Raw genomic sequence first — 27,089 nt, 5'->3', positions numbered from 1 at the left:
CATTTTTGAGAGCTGCTGTTCAAAACCAGCTGAACAAATAAGGGCGATACTCGTTCAGCCCACTGTTTGTTTTGGGAACCATAGAAGGAAGGTCATGACCAGAGAAAAAAATATGAAAGATGCAATTTTAGATTAGAAAAAACAGAAGAGATACTTTATTCTGAAACTTGTAACCCTTGCAGAAATAGCTCTTGGGAATAATTTAAGCACAAAAAAACTCTGATATGGAGTTGATGATATAAAGTATCACAAGGGAGCAGTGTCCTGTGGGAGCATAAACCTTTTATCTTGGAAATCCTGTCATGGCTAAGCAAAAACTGCCTTCCTACATGAGTTTACAGATTTTACATATAACAAGAGATAAATATCCTATGACTAGTGATGTACCCATTTACATATCACTCCAATCATAAATAAAATTGGTTTCCTGTGCAAAAACAGATTTATGCATGTGCTTAAAATATATGCTTATGGGGTCTGCCCCACCACTTCTGATACAGAAATTACACTGCATGAATTTGATGATTCACGGCAATGTTCCTGTAATGAGGCCATCTCCATCTGTCTAATGATTCCTGCTAGTAGGACAGACGTAATTTATGATTACCTAATTTAGATCAGAAAATGCTCTATTTACTCCAGAGGAAAAAAAAAACTTTTAACTCTGCCACACCTGAAATTTAACAATGCCTGCCAGTCCCTCAGTCTTACAAAGCCACTAACACCTAAAGCACTGGATACAGACTCACGTTCCTTTCCTACTCTTAGAGCATCACTTGGTGATCCTTGGGGGTCCCCTGCCAACTCAGGGTATTGTATGTATGTATGCATGTAATCGGAATTTTAATAATCCATTAATACTTTTAATTAAATGAGCTATAAGACTTCAGTCATACACAATATATTAATATAATACAGTAATTTAGAAGTTTTTCTCAAAAAAAAAAGAACCGCAATATATGTTATTTTACATAAAAATGTAACAAAACAAATAGCATCTCTGTACGTCAGAACAGGCGTGTTTAGGAAACACCATGCAAAAGGTGAGCTTATTTTTCCCTGAGAGGTGGGAGGGGGAGCGGCAGGGCTGCGACCTGCCCCTGCAACAGCCGTGGCCCTCCAGCCGCAGGGGCCAGGGAGCAGCTCGGAGCCCCGCCTCACGGCACCTCAGGAGCAGGGGGTGGCCGCAGGTTGTTCCCCTGGGGCATGGAGCGGGGGCGACGGAGCCGCTTGGGGGACGGGGTTCCCTTCCGAGCCCCTTTCACCTGGGGCGAAATCCCGGCCTCGGTGCATCGAGCACAGCTTCCGCCAGGCTGCGTTCAGGCTCGGTTCGTGCCTCCGAGGCGCGCAGCGGCACGACGCAAACCGGCCTGGGCTCGGCCGGGGGGATGGATGCCGCGGCCCCTTCCCCTCCCTCCCTCCCTCCCTCCCCGGGGCCCGGCGCGGAGGCCAGCCCGGGGGCCGCGGCGCCGGAGGCCCGGTGGAGGCCGGCCCGGCCCGGGGGCAGCGGCCCCCGCCGCCTCTTTCCCCCGCGGCCACCCCCCGGTCCCCGCTCACGCTCCACGTCGTGCAGCTTGGCCCGCTCCTCCTCCAGCTTGCCCTTCAGGCTCTCCGCCTCGGTTTTCAGCGACGCCAAGGTCTCGTTCTCGTGCAGCCCCTCGGTTGCCATCTTTGCGAGGGAAGCGGGGAGGGAGACGGGTGAGAGAGAGAGGGAGGGAGGGAGGAGTTCTTTTGCTCGCCGGGCTCTCGGGGATGCTGCCGAGGCTCCCGCTGCCTCAGCAACCCGGCTCCCGGCCCCTCCCCGGCCCTGCTGCGGACCGGCCGAGCCCAGCGCCCGCAGCCCCGGCACGGCCCCGCCGGCCGCCGGGCGGGAGGCTGAGCCCGGCCTGGCCTCCTGCCCCCGCCGGCCTGCAGCAGGTGAGAGCGAGCTGTTGGGCATCGCCAGCCCTTGGCGCAGCCCCGGGGCTTCCTCGGCCCAGAAACGCATGCCAAAAGGCTGTTTCTGCTAGGTGCCCAAACTTGTTTGGACCTGAAGTTTGCAGCCCCTGCGGAAGGAGGAGAAAAAAAAATTTAAAAAAATAACCTAACCGGTCACCTCAGTGGCATTTTAAAATGCCAGACTGGGAAGACAGATCCTGTCAAGGATTTGCAAAGCCCAGTTCAGCTCCATCATTCCCTTACAGCCCTAGGGGCAGGGGGGACTAGGAGACTTAGTCACAAGGTGCCAGCAGGCTGGATGTTACGATGTGAACCCCTCTCCTTATTATGCTTCAAATTCCTCATTTTTACCTTCCTCCCACCTTAAACCAACCCCCTCTTTATCCTGCACACCGATATGCAAACTTGGGCCTTCCCAGCCACTGAAAAGGACCAATTTCCGAAACTCCAAAGGCAGCAAAGAACAGCTCCCTGTCTCAGCAGCTTCTGCTTGCAGGCAGAGAGGGAACGTGTGCAATGTGCACAGAGCGGCTCAGTTTCCAGAGAAAGAACAGCAGCAAACAACCTTGCAACTTTTTGTTCCCTGGGAGTTCCTTGAAAACGTCCTCTTCTTTCTTCACAGATTGTCCTTGATCTACACGGAATAACTTTGCTCACATTGACTCTCATTGTCTCCCTTTAGCCAGAAAATAGACAATCAAATGGCTATTGTTCAACCTGGAGATGTTCCAAGATTAGAAAGGGAGATAAGAAAATAAGTGTTTGCAGCTGTTGTTTAGACTCTGGGCACATCCTGGACACAGTACAGCCTCAGAGAAAGTAAGTCCTTTCCCACACGGGCTTAGCAGCAGTGTCACTGTCTGACCGGGATGCATGGGCAGACCTGTTGAGCTGTTCACTGTAAATCTGCAGGCTGAAGTCAGGCCTTGGTCTGGCTTTATGCTCAAGCTCTGTTTTACAGGAGCTGGGCCACTTGTCTGGAGAGTCAAATACAGTGAATGCATTTCCAGTCTTCCCCCTGTCCACAGAAGCTGGTGCAGCAACCCTACCAGTCTGATGGCCATGTAGGCAACTGTGGACTTACTTTGATCCAGTTACATTCAGTATCATAAAAGAAAAAGGAGGCAGTATAATCTGTGGAGTTCACATACTACTGGATATGCTTTCATTAGAAATAAAAACAAAACTTAACCAGCAATCACCTAAAAACCCTATCATAGTAAATGCCTTGTTAACACAATATTAGAATTTACTATGTTTAACCTGAAATGGCAGTTCAATCCGCAGCAGTGGACAAAATATAGGTCCTCTTAGTTTGTGCTCTGATTTCAGCTGAGTTTCAAAACATATCAGCACAGGCCAAAAGGCTGTGAAAACATCCTGTACAGGAGGTATGGTATGCGGAAAAGAGTAGTAAGTAACTGAACTCTGTAATGTTATGATCCATTAATTGTGCAGTAATGACTGGTACATGAAAGTGTTGCTGTTACTTTGTACTGATCACCAGCATTCCCTAGAAAGCCGATCACTTACAAACTGGCTACTATGTCCTCAGAGGCAGTGAGCTTCCATGTTGCCCAGAACAAGGACAGTTTGTTTTAAGACAGATTTTGACTCTGACTCTTCCCTATGGATCAAAGGCATGATGACCCTTGGCTTCAAATATTTTGAGGCTATTTTGAGGTAACCATTCTAAAAGTAGTCTGCTTTCTATACAGCGTTACTCTGTGGAGCTGCTACAGAAGAATTCAATCACCAAGAATTGTGGCAAGAACAGTCATTACCACAATTGCAAACCTACCTTCCATGTGTGGCAAACGCACCGCATTGTGGTGATGGGAATACATGCAAGAAAGCTGGTACTATTGCGCGCTGGGGAAAATGGAAAGTCTGACTGTGTCACACATTGACCATCTCAAAAGGTAGGTATTTAAATATATATATATATATATAATCATTCTTACTAACTCACCAACTTATCTTTCTTTAAATTGTAAACTAATGTACTAATACTTTTTTGGAGAAGACTAAAAAGCAAGCACATTGAATTTCTATTGATTAGCACCAATTCCAAAAATGGACAAAACCCCACAGGCAAAAGATGTTTTAGCCCAAAAGGCAACTAAGGGAAGTAGGATGATCTCAACATGGGAATCAGCAATTCCTGTTATCCCTCAACAGATACTGTTTGGAGGAAAATCAAAAAGACGGGTTATGAAAATGCATTTGTGCAGCTGAGTGCAATCTGCATCTGAAATTAAAAGATGCATGTGCAAATCAGGAAGTTGCAAAAGGCTCAGCTGATTGCACACCACATTATGCACAATCATACACAAACACCTGCACAAGAGCGGCTAGGACATATTATGCATTTTGATTTAAACCAAAGCACCACCACAGCTCTGAAAAATCAGTAACAAAAAGTAAAGGATACTACTTTCCTATCTATATGCATTCCATTACTACTGCAAAGAGCTCTCTGTGTTCCAGTTAGCTGTTTTTAATTCTCTTTTACAAAATAAATATGAAGAAGCAAGCTGAAGTCAGACCAACCAAAAAGACCAAGATCCTACTGCAGCGCTAATACAAAGCCTAACAGGCTGTTAGGTACTGAGGCAATTCTTTTTGAAGTCTCAGTCTGCTTCCACTTAGACTCCTACCAAAAGAAACAGCTGCTAACTTCTATAGTGTAAATAATAAAGAGAAAGTTGCAGGAACTATAAGTAACAAACAGCCAGTTTCCTGAACTTCAGTGTGCATTTAGCAAGTCATACAAAAATTTATTAGATAAATTGCTATTTATAGGCTGCTGGCCAAGAAGGACCTGAACAAAGCAGCGGTTTCAAAGTCAGGGGAAGCAAGTAAATAAGGAAGGTACCGTCTTTTGTCTTACATTCATTACATCTAAATTTCCTCCTAAACAATGTGACATGATTATGCTGTGTCGGTCAGTGAACTGTACACATTGCAGCATCTATAATCACCAAATCAGTTCTTTCATCTGTCTTATAATGTCTTCTAAACACAGTTAGTTAAACCTTTTGGTATTCCTGCAGAGATTATTTCATCTGACATTTAAATACAACAACCTACTGGACACTATTCAAGTTACGGTAGTGACCAGTTCTGGGGAAGAAGCAGTGAAGGAAGTCTTCTCCAAATGATATTACACAATGGTTCAGGAACATGAAATAGAGTAACTCCAAGCTGGAGTATAATCAGGACAACGACATTCCTCAGTTTGCAAAAGCAGTTTTGGAGACCAGCTCCTCAGTAACCACATAGGTACCTTAGCTTTGTATCTCATCTAAAAAAATCCTGTGACTGCGCCAGGACAGTGCTTCCTGCTAGGAGAGTGGGTTGTCACCTCACCAGTAATTACTGAAGATCTCAATGCCTCCAACATCGTTCCTTCTTCATGCAGGTATTATGACAGGACCTGCTGGTCTGGCTAGCACATTTGCTCATCTCCCCCATTACCACCTTCTGTGGGGGTACACACACATGGTAACAGAAGAGCCTCTACTATTCTTTTCTCACTTTATCCTCATTGTAACTACCTCCAGCTCTGACAGATCCCCCACCAAAGTACTGCACATAGCATATGAGAAAACCTGGTCTCAGTATGAAATGTAGGCCATGAGGACAGCATTCCAGTTCTGTCTCAGAGAAGCTGAAAAAGATCAGACGAACTGCAACTCCCCTCATCTCTGCTGAGTCAGTCCATTGCAGTAGTTTTGTCTCTTTTGGAAGTTCTGTTAAAGGTAATGGGCAACACTCAATATTACAGGCTGAGCAGACTTGCACACATATACCTCACAGCAGAGTTTAGACAGGCACGTAACATTTGCTTAGCTAAGGAATGCAGTGCCCTAGGGTAAAAATCTCATGGCCACTTTCCAATCAAGAATCAAAAAACATATCCTTGAACCCAGGGGCCATGTCTGTTCCAGGCTCAAGGAATAATATCAGGTGTCTGCAGAGGTGTTTATTTGGGTTAGAAGTAGCCAGCCTTCAGGCCTAGCAATGCTTATTTGCTGTCCAGAAAAAATCCAACAGAACAGACCATTAATATATCCAACTCCTATTCTTGCAGGCTTTTCACATTCCAGCTGATAAAATCAGTAACATACCATTTCCACACATAGTGAGCAGTAGCTGAGCTGTTCTGATTTGATGTAAACAGCCCTAAGGGGCTTCTCTTTGGAGCACTTGTCACATGGACCAAATACAACCGCTAAAAAGGTCTGGTCACACATCTTTGCAGTATGGGAGAGCTGAAAGAGAGAAGAAAAAGAGTGTGTTCCAGTACAGTGCAAAGCTTCCTGCTACTGCTCTGGTAGCTAATGCAGCTTAGGCTGTATATAGACATCTACAGACTAGATAATCTCTCTCTGTGACTAATCTCTCAGGCTTCATGAACTGTCACTATATGCAAGACAGTTGTATGATCTGCAGATTGTATTTCTATGAAGAAAAATACAAGCAAAATATGTATTTTGTTATAATGTTCACTGATTGCACATCGATTAATGACAATGCAGATTTTTAATTTTCATTTAATTAATGCCAGTAGACAGTAACTAGAAACGCATAGCAGCTGATCAGTGCAGATTTCTCACAAATATTTATTTTTTCACTCTATTATTAAATATTCAATATTATGTATTATTTTTAAAGCTGAAAGATGGCCTAGGATTCAGTCAGCAGTTTCAAAAATATTATGATCAATGTGCTGCTTGAGCAGAAAGTGATGCTTCAGCACACTGAAAGCTGTGTTATTATGAACCCCCTTTTTGTTCTCAAGCCAGGTTTCTTTAGGATCAAAGCACTATCAGCAATAGAGAATGAGAAACTCTTTGAGATTCAGAATAACAAACAACAATACCATCATAATGCCATTTTTCTCCTTACATTTTTCATAGGGAAAATGTAGTATTTCCCATTCTCTCAATGTAAGCTTTTAACAGTATCTAGATGTTTAACAGGTTTTGACATAAACATAAATAATGAGTTTATGAGTTAGAAGAAGCTATTGTAAAGGAGATTTTAAATGGAGCAAAATAAATTGAATGAACTATGCAGATTTCAGAATTTGGCTGGACATTCTGTAAAAAACAAATCAAAGTTTATTCTATGCACCTCCATTTTGCTGCTTATTCTTACATTTTTCCATGGACAACTTGAAAAATGAGATGATAAACCTGGAAATCTTGTCCTGCCAAGTCAATAGAAGTTTCTTCTGTTGTCTAAAGGAGCTGCATAACTTCATCCCAACATATGTGAGAAGAAATCTGCCCTAACATGAACTACAGCATTTTAATCATAAATTTGCATGGAGCTTTCAGCCAGCTATACACAGTCAACGGGGTTTATAACCCATTTGCTGAAAAACAACAAATACGCCCTGACGTTTTTAATGCATTATTTTGCAAACAGTGAGCCCAAGACACCAAGCCACTATCCTTTCAATGAGCTTCCCTGTACTAGTCTATCTAATAGCTTTAAAGTGACTGTAACAGCAGGGATCAACTGTGCTAGATTCTTAAATCTCGATATTTAACAACTGAATAAATTCTTATTCAGAGATTCTTTGAATTCAAGATTCCCACTGAGGGCAATTCAGGTGACATAGATTTATGTACTTGATATGAAGTCTCAAGACATTACCCCAACAAGACTTTGGGAGGAAAACTTCCACTTCATAAGTAGTGTAAAATGAAAATATCACAGAAAAAAAATGTCATCTTAGTTAAAATATCATTATTAGACCTAGTGACTTTAGACAATGATCTATTAGGCTTTGAATAAATACCTTGGGCAGAATTAATTTTAGATAAAGCAAGAGAATTCACTGGAGTAACATACAGGGTGAATTATGCCTGATATCAGTACTTTACTTTAGATGAGATTACGACACACAAATTTCACTGCAAGAGAAGCCAGCAAAACTTCCAAATAATTAAAAGTAGTATTATACATGAGATACTTTATATCTTTTTAAAATATAATACAAAACCATCACTGTTACAAAGAGTTTAACCTCAAAAGATCTAAAAAGATTTCTTCCCGTGCTGTAGCCTGAATTTTTGAACATACTCGGTTTTTAAAAAGATACAGTGGAAGTATAAAAATGACAGCATGCTGAAACATTAACAAATATGCCACTTGTAGAGAAATTCTGCACAATGGTTGTTGGTAAATATACAAAATTGCCTACCTTTTCAAACAACAATAACCCAGTGTTTCTCAAGACGAGTAAATAAGCCGTATGCAACTGCTAATGTAGAATGGCAACCTCCCTATTATTAAGGCTACTTAAAGGGTATTTAAAGCTCAGCCTCTCTAGTTGCATCACCTCAGGTCAGTTCTATACTGATGATTATGGTTTAGAGGCTTTATTTTAACTGCCCTCTTAGAATACAGAACAAACAATATACAGTGTTAGGCAAAATAGACCTTGCCTTCTCATTTCATATTGCAGCAATTTTTGGATAGTTTCCAAATGTTAAGCATACTACTGGGAAGGTGGCTGACTACTGCTTTTTCCACCTATCAAACTGACATTCTGACAAACGACAGTGACAATGTTAAATCTACTTCATATTCTTAAAGAAAATTCTAAGTCTAATACAAGTGGTTGCCATGCTTGTTCTTCCTTGGATATACTTTCATTGTTCACCCATTTTAAGACAGTAACTCGGAAATCAACAACATTAAAATTTTCTGCTTTATTGGATTCTTTAGCTGCAGGGATATTTATGAAATCACGTCTGAAAAACATTAAAAGTGCTGAAGTCACATCTGCTGTGACTCCACTGAAGTCACTGACATCATGCCATTAGATGTTTGCATTCAATAGTCAAGACAATGTAAGGCAACGTGAGAAGAAAAAAAGGGAAATTAGATTTCAATCCAACACAGGTTTGGGTAGAAGAAAGCCATCCTAATTTTAATTTTTTATTTTTAACCCAAATATTATGGAAACACAGGAGGGAAAGCTATCACCTCTGCTGTTGAGTCCAGCTACCAGAAACTGCAGGAGTCACATGCCTAAACCCTCTCCATAAGCAGTTTCGGTGCTTTCCCACTGCAGTAAGGATCATCCAGTATTTTTCCATTTGAATGCAATAGCTTTCTCCTTTACTATCATTCTAGGAAAGTTAACCTCAGTAATGCCTCTTTCAGGTATCTGCCCTTCATCACTAATACTGCTCCTTACATTTTGAAGAATTATAAAAACAGACAAAGTTTTGTATCTACATGTTGTTTAAAGGCATTAACGTCAACAGAAGCACAGTAAGTTTCTGACAGCATACAGTAAATACTGATTATTTTAAACTTCATTTTAAAATATATTTTGTTCTTTGCATACACAGCGCTAACAGCATATTTCAAACCTCTCAAAATAATTTGGCACCAAATTGTCAGAACGATTTTCCTTTATCAAGAAATTTTTGTCATACAGACATACATACCTTCCAATATTTCTGTGGGATGTAGATTTAAGAGTGGATTGGGATTTTACTCATACCGTACCAGGTAACAGACGTGCAGCTCCAGTAACTGTAAAAAAGGCTATACACAATTTATAGCAACTAAACTTGCTTGCTTTAAAACATTTATAGAAATTCACATGGAGCCAGCAGCAGCATAACCATTCTGATAGGAATATACACAATGTGTATATATGAATAATATATATTCATATGTATATTCAAATAATTCTTCACTGAAATCATAATTATTCCATCACTCGAAACACTACAGATTGATTTAAAAGCTACTTTTTATTTAACAGATAAGAATACTAATGTACCTATACATCTGTGACATTTTGTACAACTTTTATTGCTACTGAACAAAATACAAAAAAATTCCTTCATATATTTTTCATGCATCTCTGTGGATAGTACTATGAATATGTCACTGTTCGCAGTAAATAACAAGGACGGGAAATAGCAAAAAACAGTCCTTCTTTATATTTACAGATTTTAAACACTATGTAATAATAATAATAATAAAAAAATTGATTCTTCCTGTAATGTTTAAATTAACTAAAACAATTAGAAATTAGAAGTATTTCAAAGCTTTAGCATTCAATTTTCATAATTACATCTAATAACCTAGCTAGAAAACTAGCATAATTTACTGAGGAATTTCTAATGACTGTCATGATTGTAGTAAGGTGAATGCTGGTTCTCCAGTTGTTCTGACAGGGTCTAGTATTAAATAAAGCTGTTATTCTTTGCATTCTGCCTGCAGGAAGAAGGCTGAACAACGCAAAAAGAGGACTACTTATAAGGATCCTGCAGTTTAAATGAAATATATTTATTTAATTTCAATGCCAGGAATTAAGCTTGGTTTATCAGTAAGACCAGATCACAATAGCTGCATTCACTCCTACTCAATGTCAGAATTGAGGGAGGGAAACAAGCAAAAAAAAAAAAGGGAAAAAGATGTGTACGTGTGCATAGTCAGTGTATGTTCTGAAAGACATTGCATGGACCCAAAACAGGAGATGAACTCTTTTCTTTCTTTTTTTTTTTTTAAAAAAAAGCTTGTAATTTAAACCTAGATCACAATAGGAATTTTATGTCTGACTTTTCTACGCTAATGACTGATATGAAAATGCAGACATGTCATTGCAGAGAACAAAACTAAAATCTGCCTTCAAAAAAAAAAAAAAAAAGCACCCAAATTCCCCCCCGGCTAAAGAGCTGTCTGGTGTGCCTGAACAGTAATGTAAGCATTCGGCCTGAGTGAACCAAGCCAGCATGCCTACAAAAGACAATATATGTTTATTACAACAGCAATTCTCTTAGACTGGTTCAATGTAGCTATTTGTATTAATAAAATAAAATAAAAATTGTGGGAGGACCTTCCGTTCCATCCTTCTATAGTTTTCTTGTGAACTATTACGGGAGACTTATTTCATGGAATGAATAAAGGCCTAAAAAGCATAAAAGGCTGAAAGCTGCTGTAAAACAGATCCAGAATACCAAGACAATGAATATAATTACCTTGGAAAAAAAATCTCTTGTTACAGAAAGCAAAGGCAAGGAAAACTGTAAATTAATAACATTTATCCCATGGTAGTTTTCCCCTATGACTCATGCTTTAGGGTTACTGACAAAGAACCAATGCAAACTTGTCTCCTCATCAAGTGTGGTGTAAGAAACTGTAGTCAGCTTTATGTCTAGCTGATAATGTCATCATTGTAGGACTATAATGAAGAATGAAGTACAGTAAGAAAACAGAGAAAGAAATTGCAAGCTGAAATTATTCCTACTTTTTAAGTCTTGACTTTAGAACAAGGTTTTAACAGCTTAATTCACTGCAAGCTACCGTGCCATCCACCAGCTGGAGAAATGAACCATGAAAGTCTGCCTGTCTTTATTTAGTCTCTGAGAAAATACCAGTGCATTAGTTTTATTAAACCCTTGTGAGAAAGCCAAGTTTGAAGCTGCTGGGGACTTGTATCATTTCCAAGGCATGTGGAGAGGGAGTAAAAGGAAACGTCACTTGAAATAGATATTTGGTATCGAGCATCAACTGTGGAACGTCCTCCCGATTGTTTAGCATAGCCTGAAATCATACCAGAAAGGGTAAGAAAATACTGTATTACAAATAAAACCCAAAACATTAACATTGTTTACTTCTCATTGCACATTTCCCTTTCAGGTAATATAAAGGAGACTTCTCTTGATCAACTCCAAATGTGTAGAAGATGAGCAACTTAGTCATAATTTGACGTAGGGGTCAAGTATAAATACATAGCATCAAAACTAGTGCGTATGAAGCACTTCTAACTTTAATTTGAGAGGGAGTAGTTGTAGCTCTTACCTGTACTTTACGAACAAATGATGGAGCCACTCTTTTCTCAAAATCATCTATTGGAGTGTATGAGTTGAGGATCTTAACTATCTGCTCAAATTACAAAAGACTATTTTAGTATGTCACAAGAAGCAAGCAGATGAAAAGAAGAATTAAATACCATCTTTATTGGTATTTAATTGAAGTTTCAGTAGGGATTTTACAATAGAGAGATAATTTTGACTGGTAACCTGATGATTTGTTACATAGATGATGACTGCTGTGAATCATTTCCAAGGATGTCAGCAGGATCAAGAAGATGTAGAGAAAGCTAAACTGATTAAAGGAAACAACAAAAAAAGCCTCTGACAAAATAAAACAAAAATTCGTTGTGGAATAAAAGATGAGATGGAACAAGGCAGACAGATATTCCTCACAGAAGCCATTAAAACGCTAACAATCAGGAATATGGGGTTAAAAAAATCCAATATAACAAGTGGTGATGTGGAATGATGAGGAATGCTACTTTTATCAAATGAAAGGCCAATAGCTCTTCGCAACAAAGTATTTTAGATAGGCAAGATTCTGCAGTCGGTGCCAGAATAAAACAAATGGTTCATTACCTGCACAGTAGAAAGAGATGTGCAGTGTTCACATATTTCTTTGGCATCGTCATCTGTGATCTTTTTGACCTGAAGGAGCCATGCTGCTTGAGCTAGAGGCTCTAAAGTTTCTTTGGCATTACTGCTTTGAAGATTCTTGTCTTTAAGCCATTCTTCCAAATAGCTGATATTACATCTGGGTTAAACCATGAACAAACAACAGAAATGTCAGGCTCCCTCTACCAATCAAGCTATATTAAAGACTTCTAAAATCTTTGTTTCTCTAATGCAATATTCATATTCATACAGTTAAAGTTAAAAAAAAACACACAACAAAACATACCTGTAGATCATAAAAATCAGATAATTAACAGCCTGCTGATTTTTAAGTTAAAAAAAATAAAATATACAGGGGATTAATTTATTTTTTATTATTTCTTAAAGCTTGGACAACAGAAAGCAAATTATTAGTTTAGCCGTTTGTTACAGAAAAATACCAATACATACTGGCATTGGCAATTATATTATAGCACTGTATATCTTTAAAATACTAATTTACAACGGAGCTTATACAGGTTAGAACAATCTTTGCACATTACAAATCAGAGTTATAACTGAAGACCTAAAGCTTTCTTTTCTAACTTTTGAGAACCCTTAATGGCTCTGTCTCAGTGCTTTTCTCACTGCAGAGCACGAAAAAATCAAGTCTGCTTTTGTCTATTTGCCAGACAGGGGACACTGTACCTGTTTAGAATTAAAAATACTATTCATCATCATGAGCCCACAAGCATAAGAAGAATACTGAACATAGGACCAACTTTGAGCTTTAGAGTGTCATTTTCTCTGTCTTTTCCTACATCAACATTTCCATGGATAGCATGATTCGTATTGTTTTAGGTTGAGAAAGCTTAGCTTAAAAGGCAAAGATCTATTTTTTTTCAAAAAGTTAAAAAACCAAACCAAACCAAAAACAAACAAACAAAACAAAACAAAAACCAATTGACTGCTTGAATGTGAATGGTCACATAATAATCTAATGACTTAATAATACAGGACTAGGTTACATAAAAATGTTAAAAATTCATTCTCAATCAACTGCTTGCTGAAAGTTTACTGGCTTTACCTTATCTGCATTCCTTTTCTACAAGAGCACATGTCCTTGCGGAGGAAGAGACTATTGAGGGTGACAGCTCCAATCAGAAAGAAAAGCTGCTTCACTGCTTGCTTTAGAAGCTCAGAGTCCAAGCCATTCTGGCACATAGTACTATAAAAATAGCTGAGTTGTTGCAGGATAGAGGTCATTGTGTAGGTATCTGTGTCGTCTATACTGGAAGAACGTTTACGGAACCCTGTAGGTTTCAAGCCAGAAATTCCTTGGAGACTTTCATATTCCAGCATGCCTGGTACTGAAATACAATAAAAAACAACTGGTAAGACTAACACTCCTAAGGCTCCTTTCAGTTACATTAACTTAGTTCTTAAACTAAATATAACTTTAGGATATTTTAAAATTTAAATGATAGAAGAAAAATAAAACACTGACAAAGGACTCTGGAGCACAAAAAATTTGAAAAGCCTATTTGTTCTGCAGAAGGCTGGTCTGTTTCAAAGCATTATACCACACAAGGAAATTGTTCAGAGGAAAAAGTCTCTCCAAGCCCTGTGGGGATGTAACAGTGGAATTTATATGTGCAGAAACACACATGCAGGTACACACGTATAAATGAAAGAAAGAAAGAAGTCTGTCCCATCCCTTCCCTCCATGTATAATCTTTATTCATGTACTTCACAAGCTAGATTTAACTGTGTTTGGAGTTTTGCTGTCTTACCGATCATGGGTTGAATGTTGTTCTCCATTACAACAATGAACTGGTGATAGATACGAATGGCCAAATCACTAAGAATTTGTCTATATTCTGACAGATCAAAATGCTTCAAACAGTTCTTATTCTGACGTGGGGTGTTAGACTTCATAAATTCCTACAATTAAGTTGTAGATATAATTATCAGAAATCACATAACATTATAAATTGGTATTATATTCCAATGTATGTATTAGAGTAATCCATTCTGTCTCTGGCCAAAATGGTCTCAGAATGAGTGAAAGCAACTGCTAACTTCAATGGATGCATCTAGCTCTGGGCTTCTTGCACTTATTGTTCCACTTAACGTTCATGCTTACTCTGTTCCAAAAGCATACTAAAGCCAAAGGAAAGGCATGCCTAGATTTCATTGGACTTTGCAGCAATTCCTAGATCACATAAACAGAAATCAAACTATTTAATTAAAAAACAAAAACCAGTTGTTTAAATTCCATTTGCAAAGTGATTAAAAATGATAATTATGTTTTATTACTGCAAAGGGATCTCATTTTTGGACTTTTCATCAGGAAAATTCTGTTTCAAGAAATCTAGGCTGAATCCTAACTTGTGTGAAGTCTTGAGTGTTCACTACAAACACAGATCAACACACTAAATTCTGGATTCAGACCACACCCTACTGTTGGGATTAAATGACAAAAGATTGTTATTTATTAAATTTAAATGTTTTCAATTCTTCATTGCTCTTTAGATTTTATGGATATAGCCACAAGAGGGAGCACTGTTGTTTAGCTAGTACACAGTTACTGTGATTCCAAGGCACCTATTGGCTTTAATCCTGATGTGCCTGTGCAATTTTGCTTCAACCTATGTAAATTAATAAAACCTAGCAGTAAAATATAGTAAGAGTTTGCAATTTAAAACAATTTTGAATCACTGGATAAAATTTAGTTTAAACAAGCAAGTTAAATACAGGGAAAAAAAAGAGGTCTTTATTATATTGCTCCTTTCCAGAGAATTTCTTCAATAATCTCATATTGGTAGCAGCAAGTGTTTGAAGTGGTCACAATTATAAAGCAACTAAACCCTTTTATATATATGCAGCTGGACATCTGAAGTCCAGCTCACATTAAACTCATGTATAGAGTTCCATTTACATAACAGTTTCCATGTTAGGAAATTAACTGACTTCAGCACTTTTATGTTTTTTTGGCTTCACTTGATCAGGTAATTCTATACTGTCTTATTATTTGTGTAAGATATATCACCACTGCAAAGCAATACAAATATTGCAATATTACAAATATCAAAATATCCTGAAGGAACAGTGATGACCTGGTGAATCTATTGATTATCTCTGTTTATTTTACTTATTGAATTAAAGTCTGAAAAAAGTAAAGTAATGAAATGACTTGATGAAATCACTCTTACCTCTTCCCCACTGTATTGCTTCAAACAGTTAAGAAAATAGTATGTATTGGAAAGCCAAAAGGACAACATCTCAAAATTTTCTGAATTTTCCTGAAAATGACAGAGCAATCTTATGACGACATTGTCTTACTACGTTAACTTAATTTCAAAGATGAAACTTAAGACTACTAGAGTTGGCATAATAGCACGCATCTAAGGCAGAAGGAACATAATAGCACCTGTAACATGCTAACTGTACTAATCATTTTTTTTTTTTAGGTTAACGTATATACAGAAAAAAAGACCCCTCTTTTATTTGTTAAACATTGGTTAATTCTTATATGAGAGACGCTAAATACATTAGTCTGAAGTAGTTTTACACATTTCTATGTGTAGTGAGATAGTGTACTGGAGGCCTTCCTGCAAAAGCGTGAACAATGCCTGTATATAGAAATGAAACTGAACTACATATAAACACAATTCTAACTACACATTTTCTTTTTGTTAGCCTAATATGTACAAGCATTTTCTTATCGATAAACTGCTGTATAATTTTGTGTGTGCGCGTGTGAACCAACCACAGGCATTCTTTACATAACAAATTCAACTGCATAAGCCATGGTCCATTCCTACCTGTGTTACAAAGCATGCCTGGTGTTTTACTACATTCTAAATCCACAATAAAGCATTCAAATAGCGGAATTTTTAATGTAGATGAGACAGACGAATGATTCTTATTTATATCTTGGTTTTGTAAACTGGCTGGCAAAGTAACCTTAATCATTCAGGCACTAATGCTGAAGTACCAAATAACATGTCAAGAAAACATTACTCTAGTAGAACAGAAGTACAAAACCTTCTGATTTTACAAATACAAAAAAAAAAAAGATACCTGTCTACTGACAAATATACTAACCTTCATTTCTGTCCATCCAACTTTTACCTGTGCTGAAAGCACAGTTGCACTTAAAACCTAATTAGCTACTCATTTTTAGATGTAAAATACTTAAAATGGTTTTGCCAACAAGTTTTTCAGATAAAGATAATCTCTGTCAGTATGTGTTACTGTGTTCAGCACAGTGGAACCTTACCTGGAGACTTTATATGCATACTACTACTAACAGGAAAAAAAGAGTGTCACTAATAATAGTTATTAATTATAGAAATACTAGCAAATGAAGGTGTCAGCATTTCTCAGGTATTGTGCATGCATCTCATAAACCTTACATAAAAATCAAAAAGTACAATACAGCCAAACATAATTCCTACCTTAACAACTTGTTTGATGCCATCAATGGTTACATTTATGAAAGATTTCAGCATGTCAGCATCATTCAGATAATCTGCATACCTCACACACATGAATAGGATGTGAGCTGGAAGGCCAGGTATCGTATTAACTACAACTCCACGTGGCTTTAAATCTGCATAGAGGAGAGTGATCACGATTATTATATAAAAATAAAAAGATTTAAATTGTCATTCTGAAAAAGACAAGCTGAATTGCATGGAAACATTGTTGAGTTTACTATTAACTGCAAACTAATGCAAAAATCTGGTTTGTCAGTAAGACTGATATTGTGAAGTAACTCAGAAAAAGGGCAGAATTCCCCTACAAGAGAAATATGAAAGTAAAGTTCCCTTCAGTGAAAGGAATGATACAGACAGGACAGATGAGATTAATACATCACACGTGGATATATGCCCAATGACTTACAAAACTTAGTAGATCACAGAATGGATTGGGTTGGAAGGGACCTTAAAGATCAGAATGATGACTAGGATGACGAGGAATAAAGTAAATTACTTCCTGTATGACTAGAAAGAAAGTAAACTCAAGTCCCTAGATTGCTCCTGAGATTCATAGCTTTATAAATGAACAGATACTAAGGAAGATGATAGAATAATTTGAGTCAGACAAATGATTGCAACACAGATAAAGCTCTTTGTATTTGAAATGACTGGCAGTAGAAAAAGAGCAATGTAGCATCCCCAAGTGGTTATAGTAGTAAGAGAGAGGGATAAAGCCAACTTTGAACATAAATGAGTACATCTTCTAGTTTTTGTTGTATTTTTCTACACTGACAATCACTGACTACTGATAAAATGTTACTTAAGTGAAGTGTTACTAAAATACCAAGGATCAGATTTTGAACAATCCTTTCTTCATCCTCTTTTTTGTACTCCATCATTCCAATGTACTCCTTGGACAAAGTTGGCACGTGAACTTCATTAACTGTCAAACATAAAGCACTGTTAACTGCAGATAAATGACTAAGTCGTCATTCATATGTTAGAACAAACTACTGGAGAAAAGCAGTTTCTCTTTAATAGAGCACAGGCTCTGTTCACATTAATGTTTTTAGCTTACAGTTCCAAGCATTGAGTTAAATAACATTCATATTATTCATGTGAATAGTTTCACTGGATTCAGTGGAATTACTTACACGAATAAGGCAAATAAATAGCAGTGGCACATCTCTACTTTAGTTACTTCTGCATCCGTTTGAAGTGCATTCTACAGTGAAGAATTACTTGGCTATGTAAGAATTTTGTACAAACTAACCTCATATCAGTAACCATTTGCCATCTGAAGACCTATGTGAGGAGATACCCGTCTGATGCAAAACTAACATTCTGTTGTCTCAGAGACAGCTTGTGTGAGGATATGTATTAATTTTTGTTGACAGAACCTGATGCCTCTGAATTAAACTTTATCATATACTCTAGGCCTCATACGTGCCTATTATTTAGCTGGAAAAAAATACAGGAAGGGGCTTTTATAAAATTTCTGTTGATGGTTCCCTGGCACTTTTTCCTGAGGTTTTAAATTTCTAACTCCACCCCAAAGCCCTACTTTTTTTTTTTTTTTTCAGTTTTGTAAATCTACCTCCTCTACAACACACGCTGAACATCCAAAGCTACTACTACTAATAATAATAATCACACAATATTTTACCTTTTTCAATAGTCTTGGTAAGAGTTTTGATCTGATCTTCCAATTTTTTTATTATTCTATCTTTCATGTCTAGTTTTTCTTCAAGATCCTGTAATAATCAAAGTCAGTGAGTTCAAAGAAATCACAATAAAGAAATGCTTTTTTTTTTCTTTTCTTTTTTAGCTACATGCTATTGCCACAATTAAAACCATTACAATGTATTTTTACTTATATTCGGTGGAAGAAAAATGAAACTTTTCTACCTTTTTTCTCCCCAATGAACTGAGAAAACATGCTGCCCATACCATAGAATCATGATTTCTTTCTTTTTATCTTGCATTTCAGGTACAGTTTCTTAATGAGGATTTCATTTCCTCACCATGTTTTCCACAGTAAGTCGAGTCGTTTCTTGCTTTATCTTGCTTTTTACTTCATCATGGATTTCATCTTGCTTCAAACCGTTGCTCAGCCCTTCAATTTCTTGGGTTATGACATTCAATCTCTCTTTGGCTTTTATGTTTATTTCATTCTGTGCCTCATTTGTTCTAGAAACAGACAGGAAGCTTTGTCTTTTACTGTTCTTCTGTTAAAGCACAGTCATATCATACTTGCCCATTACCTATGAGCTGTATTCAAGGCTGCAAGGTGAATCTTATTTTGGATGTGGTACTTCGATTTTAAGTGATTGTCACGCCCAGCCTATAACACTTACATATCTTAAATTATTTAAAAAAAAAAAAAAAAAAAGGAAACATAAATCTATGTACCTCCTTAGTGTTCTGTCCCCTTCTGGCTCATGATGCAGCTGATTAGACATCTCTTTCATTTTTTTTTTCCAGTAATAATTAGCAACAAAACACCAAACACAAGAAAAACAAGATCACATTTACTTACTGTTCTGTACTAGTACTTAGTAAAATCTTTTCTTACACTCATAATTTTTTTTAATAACAAAATTGAATATAATCACATAATGCAGAGAAATATTTGAGTATTCCACACAGAAGATTATATGTGATAGGGAATTTTGACATAATTATCTTCTTGCAGTTGACGGTCAAACAAATTGTAAATTTTTAAAAAATAAGTTGCCAAGGAATACATTACACTTAGAGATACAGAACCCACAGCAACTTACGCTTTCCTAAATAGAGAAGTACTTTCAAACAAGCAAATTTAACATGAACATTTCCCTGTCTCCTACTCTGAATTTTTCAACACCCTCTGAATTTCACCTTATGGAGTACAACTTAACTTCCAAATCATCTTTACTTTTAGACTGTTTCCAAAGAGCATACTTCGTTTCATATATTCTTAGCCCTGCTGAGTACACTTGCATACATCCAAACCACAGAACTAAATGACATTAAAAAAGTTCAAAAATGAAAGTGCAAATATTTGCATATATTTTTGTTTAATAACAGAGCTATAAACTATACAACACTTCTTTCACGGTGTTTTTTACATTTCACTGGCACTTAAGTAAGTAATCAGGCAATGAAGTAATGCTGCTTCAGCTTTTACACATTCAAGTCTAGGAAATTCACTATGTACCTCTCAACTATAAGACTGCTGACCACAATGGTATTTTACCTTTCAACTTTACAGTCTGTTCTTGGAGACGGTTTTCAAGATCTAATTTTTGATTTTCAAGTTCAGAAACTTGCTGTTTAAGATCTGGAATCACCTTTTAGAGAAAAAGGACATTTGCGTATTTCAGCATGTTCATTTTGAAACATCTGTAATGGTACCTATGACATCAGAAGACCTTCAGCTGCAAATAGGTAAAGACTGGGAAGACACTGTGGGAGAGTACTTGCCTGACTTGCATAACTTTTCTGGAGGCATCTGTTGCCAGCCACTCTTAAAAAATTAGGGAGCTAACTAAATATTTGGACTGACCCAGTAATACTATTCTTATATTCTGTAGTTTAACGGAAATTACACAATTAACTTTCCTAGTTTGATTAACTTTGGAAAAAGATCAGTATGTTGTCATTTTTAAGAAATAACGTTATAAGTTACTTTTTGTTGTGTTTTCAATTTTATGAAGTTTGTTTTGAAAATATTTCTGGAGCTATACTTCACTTAGCAGGAAAAGTGATACAGTATATATGGTCTTCTAGTATAATAGCACTTGATGTTAGATAGGTTTTTACACAGTACTAATAACCAGTTAAAATTTTCAAGTCCTGCCTGCAATGTATTAGCGACTTTATATGGTTAGCTGCCCCCTAGTGGAGAGTACCTCAAAACTGCATAAATCTAACCCCTCAGACACCTGTTTTTTAATTGACAACCAAATCACAGAACTTTTCAAACTGAGAGACACAGACAGCTTTAAAGAGGCTTCAGATCAAAAGATGCTAGTTTCTACCCTTTGACTACAGGGGGAGAAAAACATAACTAAATTCTAAATTTGAATGCCTCAAGTACAATAAAAATCTGAAGCTGGTTGTGGGTTGACCAAGTCAGAGTTTGTAAAACAGTATTTTGCCAATCTGCGATTAGAATCACCTAATCAGGTTTATGTAAAAAAAAAGGGGGGGGGGGAGGGGTAGGAAAAAAAGGCCTTTTTGAGGCTGCCCCAACATGCTGTACACTTAGACAATAACTTTAGCTGCATTCTAACATGTTATCCTTCCATGCAGGGAAAAAGCCTGTATGGATGTGCAATCTTAGATGGCCATAACTGTTTGAACCTCGTGAATTCAAGGACATGACTTCAAGATTGTGAGGGCTTTGTGACACAAACTCTTTTCGATTGAACTGCTAAGTAACAGTAAAATACTTTGGCTTTACTACACTTTGATCTTACCATGTTTTCTGAAGTTAGCCTGCTAACTTCGAGTCGAATACCATCATTTATGTCATTTTCCTCTCGAAATAATTTTTGTAGATGATTAATATCTTGGCTAAGATGTTCAACTTTGAAATTCAAACCTTCAATCTCCTTTTCATAGGTTTCTTTCTGAGACTGGAAGTGACTTTCCAATACTCTATTTAAAAAAAAAAAAAGGGAAAATTGCTGATGTGGTAATGACCTCAATGCAATGGGTCAAGTTTCATACAAAGTGAAAAAAGTGTTCTACATGCAAATATGTCATTGCATCACCTGGGCATTAAAAGAGTTTGAAGGTATGCGCAACACCTCTAAGGAAACATTTCCCAGACTGAAAACATGCACACATTTCACCAACATAGTAAATTAGTAAAAAGTGAGTTAAAGCTACTCAGTCAATCATATAACATAGTGTTTGTTAATTTATTAAACAGGTGTTCAGTATCACACTGCCAAATAAGTTACTCACTGATCTGCTTATCTTCTAGATCACAGCGTGGAGTTATGAAAAACATTGAAGAACTGGACTAACCTCGTAGCTTTTTTCAAGCCCTCATAAGCAAACCACAATTCTCCATCCTCATTTAAGTGTTCCAAATCCTCCCTAGACAGTCTAGAATACAAGGCAGTATCGTTAGTGTCCAGGTAAACAAAATGCATTCCTTATATATATATATATATATATATTTTTTTTTTTTTTAAAAAGAGACCTCAGAACAAAATTACCTGCTTCTTACATCTTCAAAATCATAACTTTCCAGAAGCTGTTTTGTAACTTCTGACATCTTTTCTGGGAAAAATAAAGTTTTTCATATGAATAATTTCCTTCTCATATTTCCAATTAAGTTATCATTATAAAAATCAAACCAACCTCTTCCTGAATCTGTAAGGTTCTTTCCTGGTACTAAGTAAATATATCTTAATTACTACCAGAATATGATGAGGTATATAAGTGTACTAAGGTACACTACTAGCATTGTTTTTTGTTTGTTTTTTTAAAACACATCAAACTTTCACTGTAAAGTTCCATCTTTCTGTTCTAAATCTAGACAACTGCTGCAGTTATACAGATTGTCTTCTTGTTCTAGCCTACTACGTTAAATGCTGCAGATACAGGTTTGCCCTGTAAGACACATTCTTAGCATTGCACAAAGTGCACAACAGCAGTGCTCTTATTAGTACCTTTTCTCAGAGACCCCAGTTCAGCAAGTTATTTAAGTGTATGAGACAGTTATGAGACCTGAGCCTAACAAAAGGCTGAATGAAGGGCAAATAAAGCATATTTGCATATTCTTGGGTCACTATGAGATACTTTTAAAATTCTAAGTAAAGTTTAAACTACTAGTATTGATTTTTAAACAAAAAGAAGAAAAATTTGAAATCAGAGTTTCTTGGTACTCAATGATCACTTCATAAAGCTCACATGGTTTTTGTTTTACCCCATGCAAGTAAAGCTGTGAATTGAATGAAATCACTCTGGAATGAGAAAGAGATTTTTTTTTTAATTATTATTATTTTGTCAATACTAGCAAACAAAAAAAAAAAAATCAATTTAAACTGTCTTGGTTCACATCATGCTTGGGAAGTTCCCTGAATTATCTGATGTCTAGCTTACCCCTCATTTCCCGCTTCTGTGACTGGGCCTGCTTTTCAACATCCAATTTTTGTGTCTGCAGCAGTTCAATTTCCTTTTGCAACTCAGGTATTTTCTTAATCAGACATGAATTACAGAATGAGACAGAAAATGAATGACAAGGGCTAAGTATCAGTTAAATCATAAAGATAATTATTAATATTAACAAGTTCATATGCTAGAAGGCTTAAAATGTGTTGTTTAAAGTGTCTGTTTCTTAGGCAGCAGAGCAGAACAATAACATGATGTAGTGAAAAAGTATGTATTTGTGTCATGGAATTGACTCATAGGAAAAAAATGTGACTTCACACAAAAACTGTATTTTCACAGTCAGATTAGAAATTACATTTATGAAAAACAAACCTGAGAAACAAATCCCTTTTTGGGAAAAGGAAGAAAAAAAGATCCACACATTAAAATCTATATTCATGCACAATTAGTCATACTCTTGAAAACATGCACTTCTTTTTGTGAGCAATAACTTGTATTGAATACTACATGAAAACAATACAACAGTTATTTATAATATACGTCTTATTAATTACTATTTGTTCCAAAATGTTCTTGAGGACAAACAATGAAGATAATCTATAAATAAGACATCTACATTGTCTACTTGCTTTATCCAGCAAAGACTTTAAAATTCATTGAGTCATACTTTACCTGTGCTTGTTTTGTAAGTTGCCCTACTTCTATTTTCAGGCCATCCTGAATGATAATTTCTTGCTGAATTTGTTGCTGTAGCTGAGATTTTTCTTCTTTGAGAACCTTAATTTCTCCCTTGAGCAATTCGATCTCCTTTTCATAATCTTGTTTCTGATTTTGGATTTTTTTTTCAAGTACCCTAAACAAGACAATGAAAGGATGTTTTTCTTTTCCTGCACTTAGAAGTGAAAGAGGGGACTGTGTTTTGCTTTTAATTTGAAGGGCATAATTCAGTCAAGAAAGCTTAAATGAATTGTAATTGCTTGAAAATGCTACCCTACATCCTTAGAATGAACCTACAAAATGAATGATAATGTGATAAGAATGTCCCTGGATTTTCCTACATTCTATTCAGGTATTGGGACTGTATTCAAGACAGAACTGAACTTTTCCACTTAAAGGCTAATTCTCTAACTCTTTGCCTACTTGAGCAACTCTCTGCTACATTTACATAGGTACACTGAAGAAGGACATAGCAGCAGAAAGCCCCATGTCCTTCTCAGTAACACAATGGAAGAATCTTGGCATTTTTGCTGGCACCTGCTGGAATGGACTGGCTTCCAACATAATACTGTTAATGGGGAAAGCAGAAAAAACAGCAAAAAAGTTCTCTTATTATACTCTGACGTCTTTTGTAACTGAAATCAGACTGAACTGAAGCAGAACACAGCTTCCAAGCCTCAGGAACCGATTCAGTGCACTCTTCAAATTTCAGAGGACAGCATTTCTTTGGTACCTATAGTTCTCTGTCATATATTGGTAAAGAGTTATTGTAAAACTCTTCCATAAAAACAGTAATAATTTTTTGATCTGAGAATGGCATGCTGCAAAGCAACAAACATACATTGCTAAAAATATTTTTAAACCTGAAAAGAGTATAGCAAAGGGGAAAAAAGTTTTTCCCCTATATTTTTAACCTAAAATATATACAACCCCTGCCTTTCCTTTACACTGAATCTTTCAGTTCTGTTGTTTAACAATTACTTCACAGGAAATCTGACTGGTATGGCCATCAGCTGCCTTTCTAAATCTATCTGAATACTGAGGATATCCAAAAACACCATCATTATCAAGGGCTCCTTTTAATTTTTGAAGATACATGAAGGCAGGAAACTGCATGTGACTGACCCACAATCATGTGCTCTTCTTCAACTAAGTACATAAAGAACTTCAGTACTAGCATTACTGTTCAAGAATACTAACAGATTCGTAAGTGATGTGATTATATTTAAAGCAGGAAAAAGAAAGGCAGAGAAAGAGAAAAAATGGATGTTGTTTCAAAAAAATTGAATTCAGATTCCATACATTCTCTGACTTTCTTCTTTTTGTATATCATCGAAGAGTTGCTTCGTGAGGCCATCCATTTTCTCTGTCAAAAAATATTGCAGTATTTCAAAGACCTTCAGGCAATTAAGTGCATTTATTAAAACAGTGTTATCACAATGAGAAGTTTTTTGTTTTAATAAGCAATCTTTAATATATTTTAAGCTGAAATTATCTAAAATGTCAAGAATTATCATAGTAAACTTGATATAATGCTACAGAATAATGCTACAGAATAAAACAGTTCTGAAGCACCAAAATTTTATTCCTCTAAAGTTTACTTAATTTCATGTATTGCTTGAATCCTTCAAAGCTAAATTCTTAAAAACACTATATTAAAGGAATGAAGGACAAAGAGACACTTTGAAGGAATGCACATGCTATCTCCAGGATAGGAAATGCAGTAAGAGCAGAGCTTTTACTACTCAAAGAACAAATTTAATTTAATTATTATACTAAAAGCATTTGCACTACACATTCTAATGTAGCTTCAAAGAAGAGAAGATTAGAGCCAACTTTCAATTTTCTGTAAATTCAGCATTTATATATATATATATATATATATTTATTAGACCAAAAGTCATTTACATTTGCTGTAAAACTGACTTTACAACTTTCACCCGCTCCTTTAAACCTCCTGTTAATTATTGTACCTTTCATTTCCTCAGTTTTTTCTTGGAGCTTTATTTCTAAGGTCTCTTTCTGTTCTCGTAATTCTTTATTCTGATTTTCAAGTTTGAAGATTTTCTGTACACACAAAAAGTAAGCAAAAGATAGAATTAAGAAAGAAGAAAAAATAGGTCACAGAACATCTTACCTTTATAACAAGTATATATGGACCTCATCCCTCCTCAACACCCCACAAAAATGGAACTTAGCAACACTCAGAATCATGCATTTGATAAATCCAGCAATGAAAAATTTTCCAACTAAAATATAAGCACTAAAAAAAAGTAAGGAAAATGTACCTGTTCACTGTCCTCTTTATATTTTTTCCCTTTCTCTTCATATGTTCTCTTTTGAGCAGTTAACTTTTCAAGCTCTAATTCAAGTTTCTGAATTGTATCCAAGTCATTCATATGAGTTGAAGCCAGATTGGTCAATCGTTCCAACAAGCCATGATTTTCTCTACTCTACGTTGAACAAGACAGGTTAAAATAAAACAAAAGAAATCACACTTGAAACTGTTTAATAGCATTGTCTCTTAGTATATTCCCCTAAAATATTACTGCCAAAAATCAGCTCTGTACTTCAATAATCAAACTTCTTTTTGTGTAGAACTCTTCATGGCCCAAGAGAATTACTTTCAAGCAACTCGTTGGCAGTACAATCTATGCTTTGCCTCTCCTCAGCTATGCAGGAAGCATCTGGCCTATTTCTGCTCATGATTCCAGGTCAATTCTGATTGTTTCAAACACAGATTGTTTCCACCAACTAGATTAAAGCTACTATCTTAAAGATAATTGGACTGGTTTGACTCAAAAATAAGCTATGAAAGAAACATAACACAGGATTCTCCAAAGTTATTAAATATATTGATCCAGAGCAGTTATTAGATCATAATATTTAATCATAATTACAAGATTATAATTAAAAATAATATATGATATTATTAGATAATAAGAGATTATATCCCTTATAATATTCCCACTGTATTTCCATGTCTTGTAAAGAAAACTATGGATATCATAATTCACAGAGGTCTCTAGTCAACAAATAGATATGACAAATAGACAGTACAAATCATAAACTGACTGGTGTTCCTCACCTGTTCTTCTATCTTTTTCTGTAGTCGCTGAACTCTGTATGAAAGCTGGATATTTGATACAAACCGCCGAATATTCTGAAATCTGCGCCTGGCAAGCCATGCACGGGCATATTTCTGAAGGATCACAGCCTTGTGTTCTTCAAGCATCTTTAAAATAAAACATTAACATATGTCTGTAATTATCCGTGGCTCAATCAGCATCAAGTAAAGTGTTCTGTGAATCTATATACATTTCTATGCTTCTGTGAGAGGTATCAAAACACTAAAATACTCAGACTGCACACACAGAAACCA

The 27,089-nt window shown here is 36.5% G+C and overlaps 2 protein-coding genes and 1 long non-coding RNA gene across 18 annotated transcripts in view; 1 reads left to right on the top strand and 2 right to left on the bottom strand.

Moving 5' to 3' along the window:
* Positions 1–8,507, bottom strand: part of GNB5 (G protein subunit beta 5) — a 32,482-nt gene extending 23,975 nt beyond the window's left edge. For 3 of the 4 annotated variants that reach the window (XR_014588619.1, XR_014588620.1, XM_083850048.1), the window contains exon 1: positions 1,558–1,691. Coding sequence is in view for 2 of the 4 variants with exons in the window: in XM_083850048.1 (XP_083706174.1) it covers positions 1,558–1,669 (112 nt within the window). In the remaining 2 variants the exon portion in view is untranslated. Of the gene's footprint in view, positions 1–1,557; positions 1,692–6,071 lie in introns of those variants that run through there. The other variant, XM_083850050.1, reaches the window with a different exon arrangement.
* LOC310904849 lies at positions 1,088–27,020 on the top strand. Of its 11 annotated transcripts, XR_014588627.1 has the most exons (10): positions 1,450–1,637; positions 2,621–2,757; positions 3,657–3,860; positions 9,127–9,237; positions 18,870–18,916; positions 20,133–20,308; positions 21,176–21,306; positions 21,855–22,011; positions 26,306–26,421; positions 26,820–27,020. It is a non-coding gene; the product is annotated as an uncharacterized lncRNA (long non-coding RNA). The 11 variants fall into 11 exon arrangements; XR_014588623.1 differs by lacking the exons at positions 1,450–1,637; positions 9,127–9,237 and adding an exon at positions 1,088–1,190; XR_014588624.1 differs by lacking the exons at positions 1,450–1,637; positions 9,127–9,237 and adding an exon at positions 1,090–1,190 and having other exon boundaries at positions 2,561–2,757.
* MYO5C (myosin VC) overlaps positions 8,651–27,089 on the bottom strand; it is a 37,015-nt gene continuing 18,576 nt past the window's right edge. For 2 of the 3 annotated variants that reach the window (XM_083850033.1, XM_083850034.1), the window contains exons 21-41: positions 26,796–26,942; positions 25,996–26,160; positions 25,681–25,774; positions 25,010–25,073; positions 23,663–23,843; positions 22,982–23,075; positions 22,093–22,156; positions 21,899–21,979; positions 21,343–21,523; positions 20,118–20,211; positions 19,292–19,343; positions 18,904–19,069; positions 18,546–18,633; positions 17,724–17,822; positions 16,856–17,010; positions 15,608–15,697; positions 14,186–14,336; positions 13,480–13,762; positions 12,378–12,552; positions 11,785–11,865; positions 8,651–11,526 (exon numbers count right to left, since the gene is read on the bottom strand). In XM_083850033.1, the coding sequence (XP_083706159.1) occupies positions 11,374–11,526; positions 11,785–11,865; positions 12,378–12,552; positions 13,480–13,762; positions 14,186–14,336; positions 15,608–15,697; positions 16,856–17,010; positions 17,724–17,822; positions 18,546–18,633; positions 18,904–19,069; positions 19,292–19,343; positions 20,118–20,211; positions 21,343–21,523; positions 21,899–21,979; positions 22,093–22,156; positions 22,982–23,075; positions 23,663–23,843; positions 25,010–25,073; positions 25,681–25,774; positions 25,996–26,160; positions 26,796–26,942 (2,658 nt within the window). In that variant the 3' untranslated portion in view covers positions 8,651–11,373. Of the gene's footprint in view, positions 11,527–11,784; positions 11,866–12,377; positions 12,553–13,479; positions 13,763–14,185; positions 14,337–15,607; positions 15,698–16,855; positions 17,011–17,723; positions 17,823–18,545; positions 18,634–18,903; positions 19,070–19,291; positions 19,344–20,117; positions 20,212–21,342; positions 21,524–21,898; positions 21,980–22,092; positions 22,157–22,981; positions 23,076–23,662; positions 23,844–25,009; positions 25,074–25,680; positions 25,775–25,995; positions 26,161–26,795; positions 26,943–27,089 lie in introns of those variants that run through there. The other variant, XM_083850035.1, reaches the window with a different exon arrangement.

This window comes from Anser anser, assembly GCF_964211835.1.
Source record: "Anser anser genome assembly, chromosome: 10".
In the NCBI taxonomy this organism is placed as follows: domain Eukaryota; kingdom Metazoa; phylum Chordata; class Aves; order Anseriformes; family Anatidae; genus Anser; species Anser anser.
Note: the sequence above shows the minus strand (reverse complement) of the source record. Positions and strands in the feature narration are given on the sequence as shown.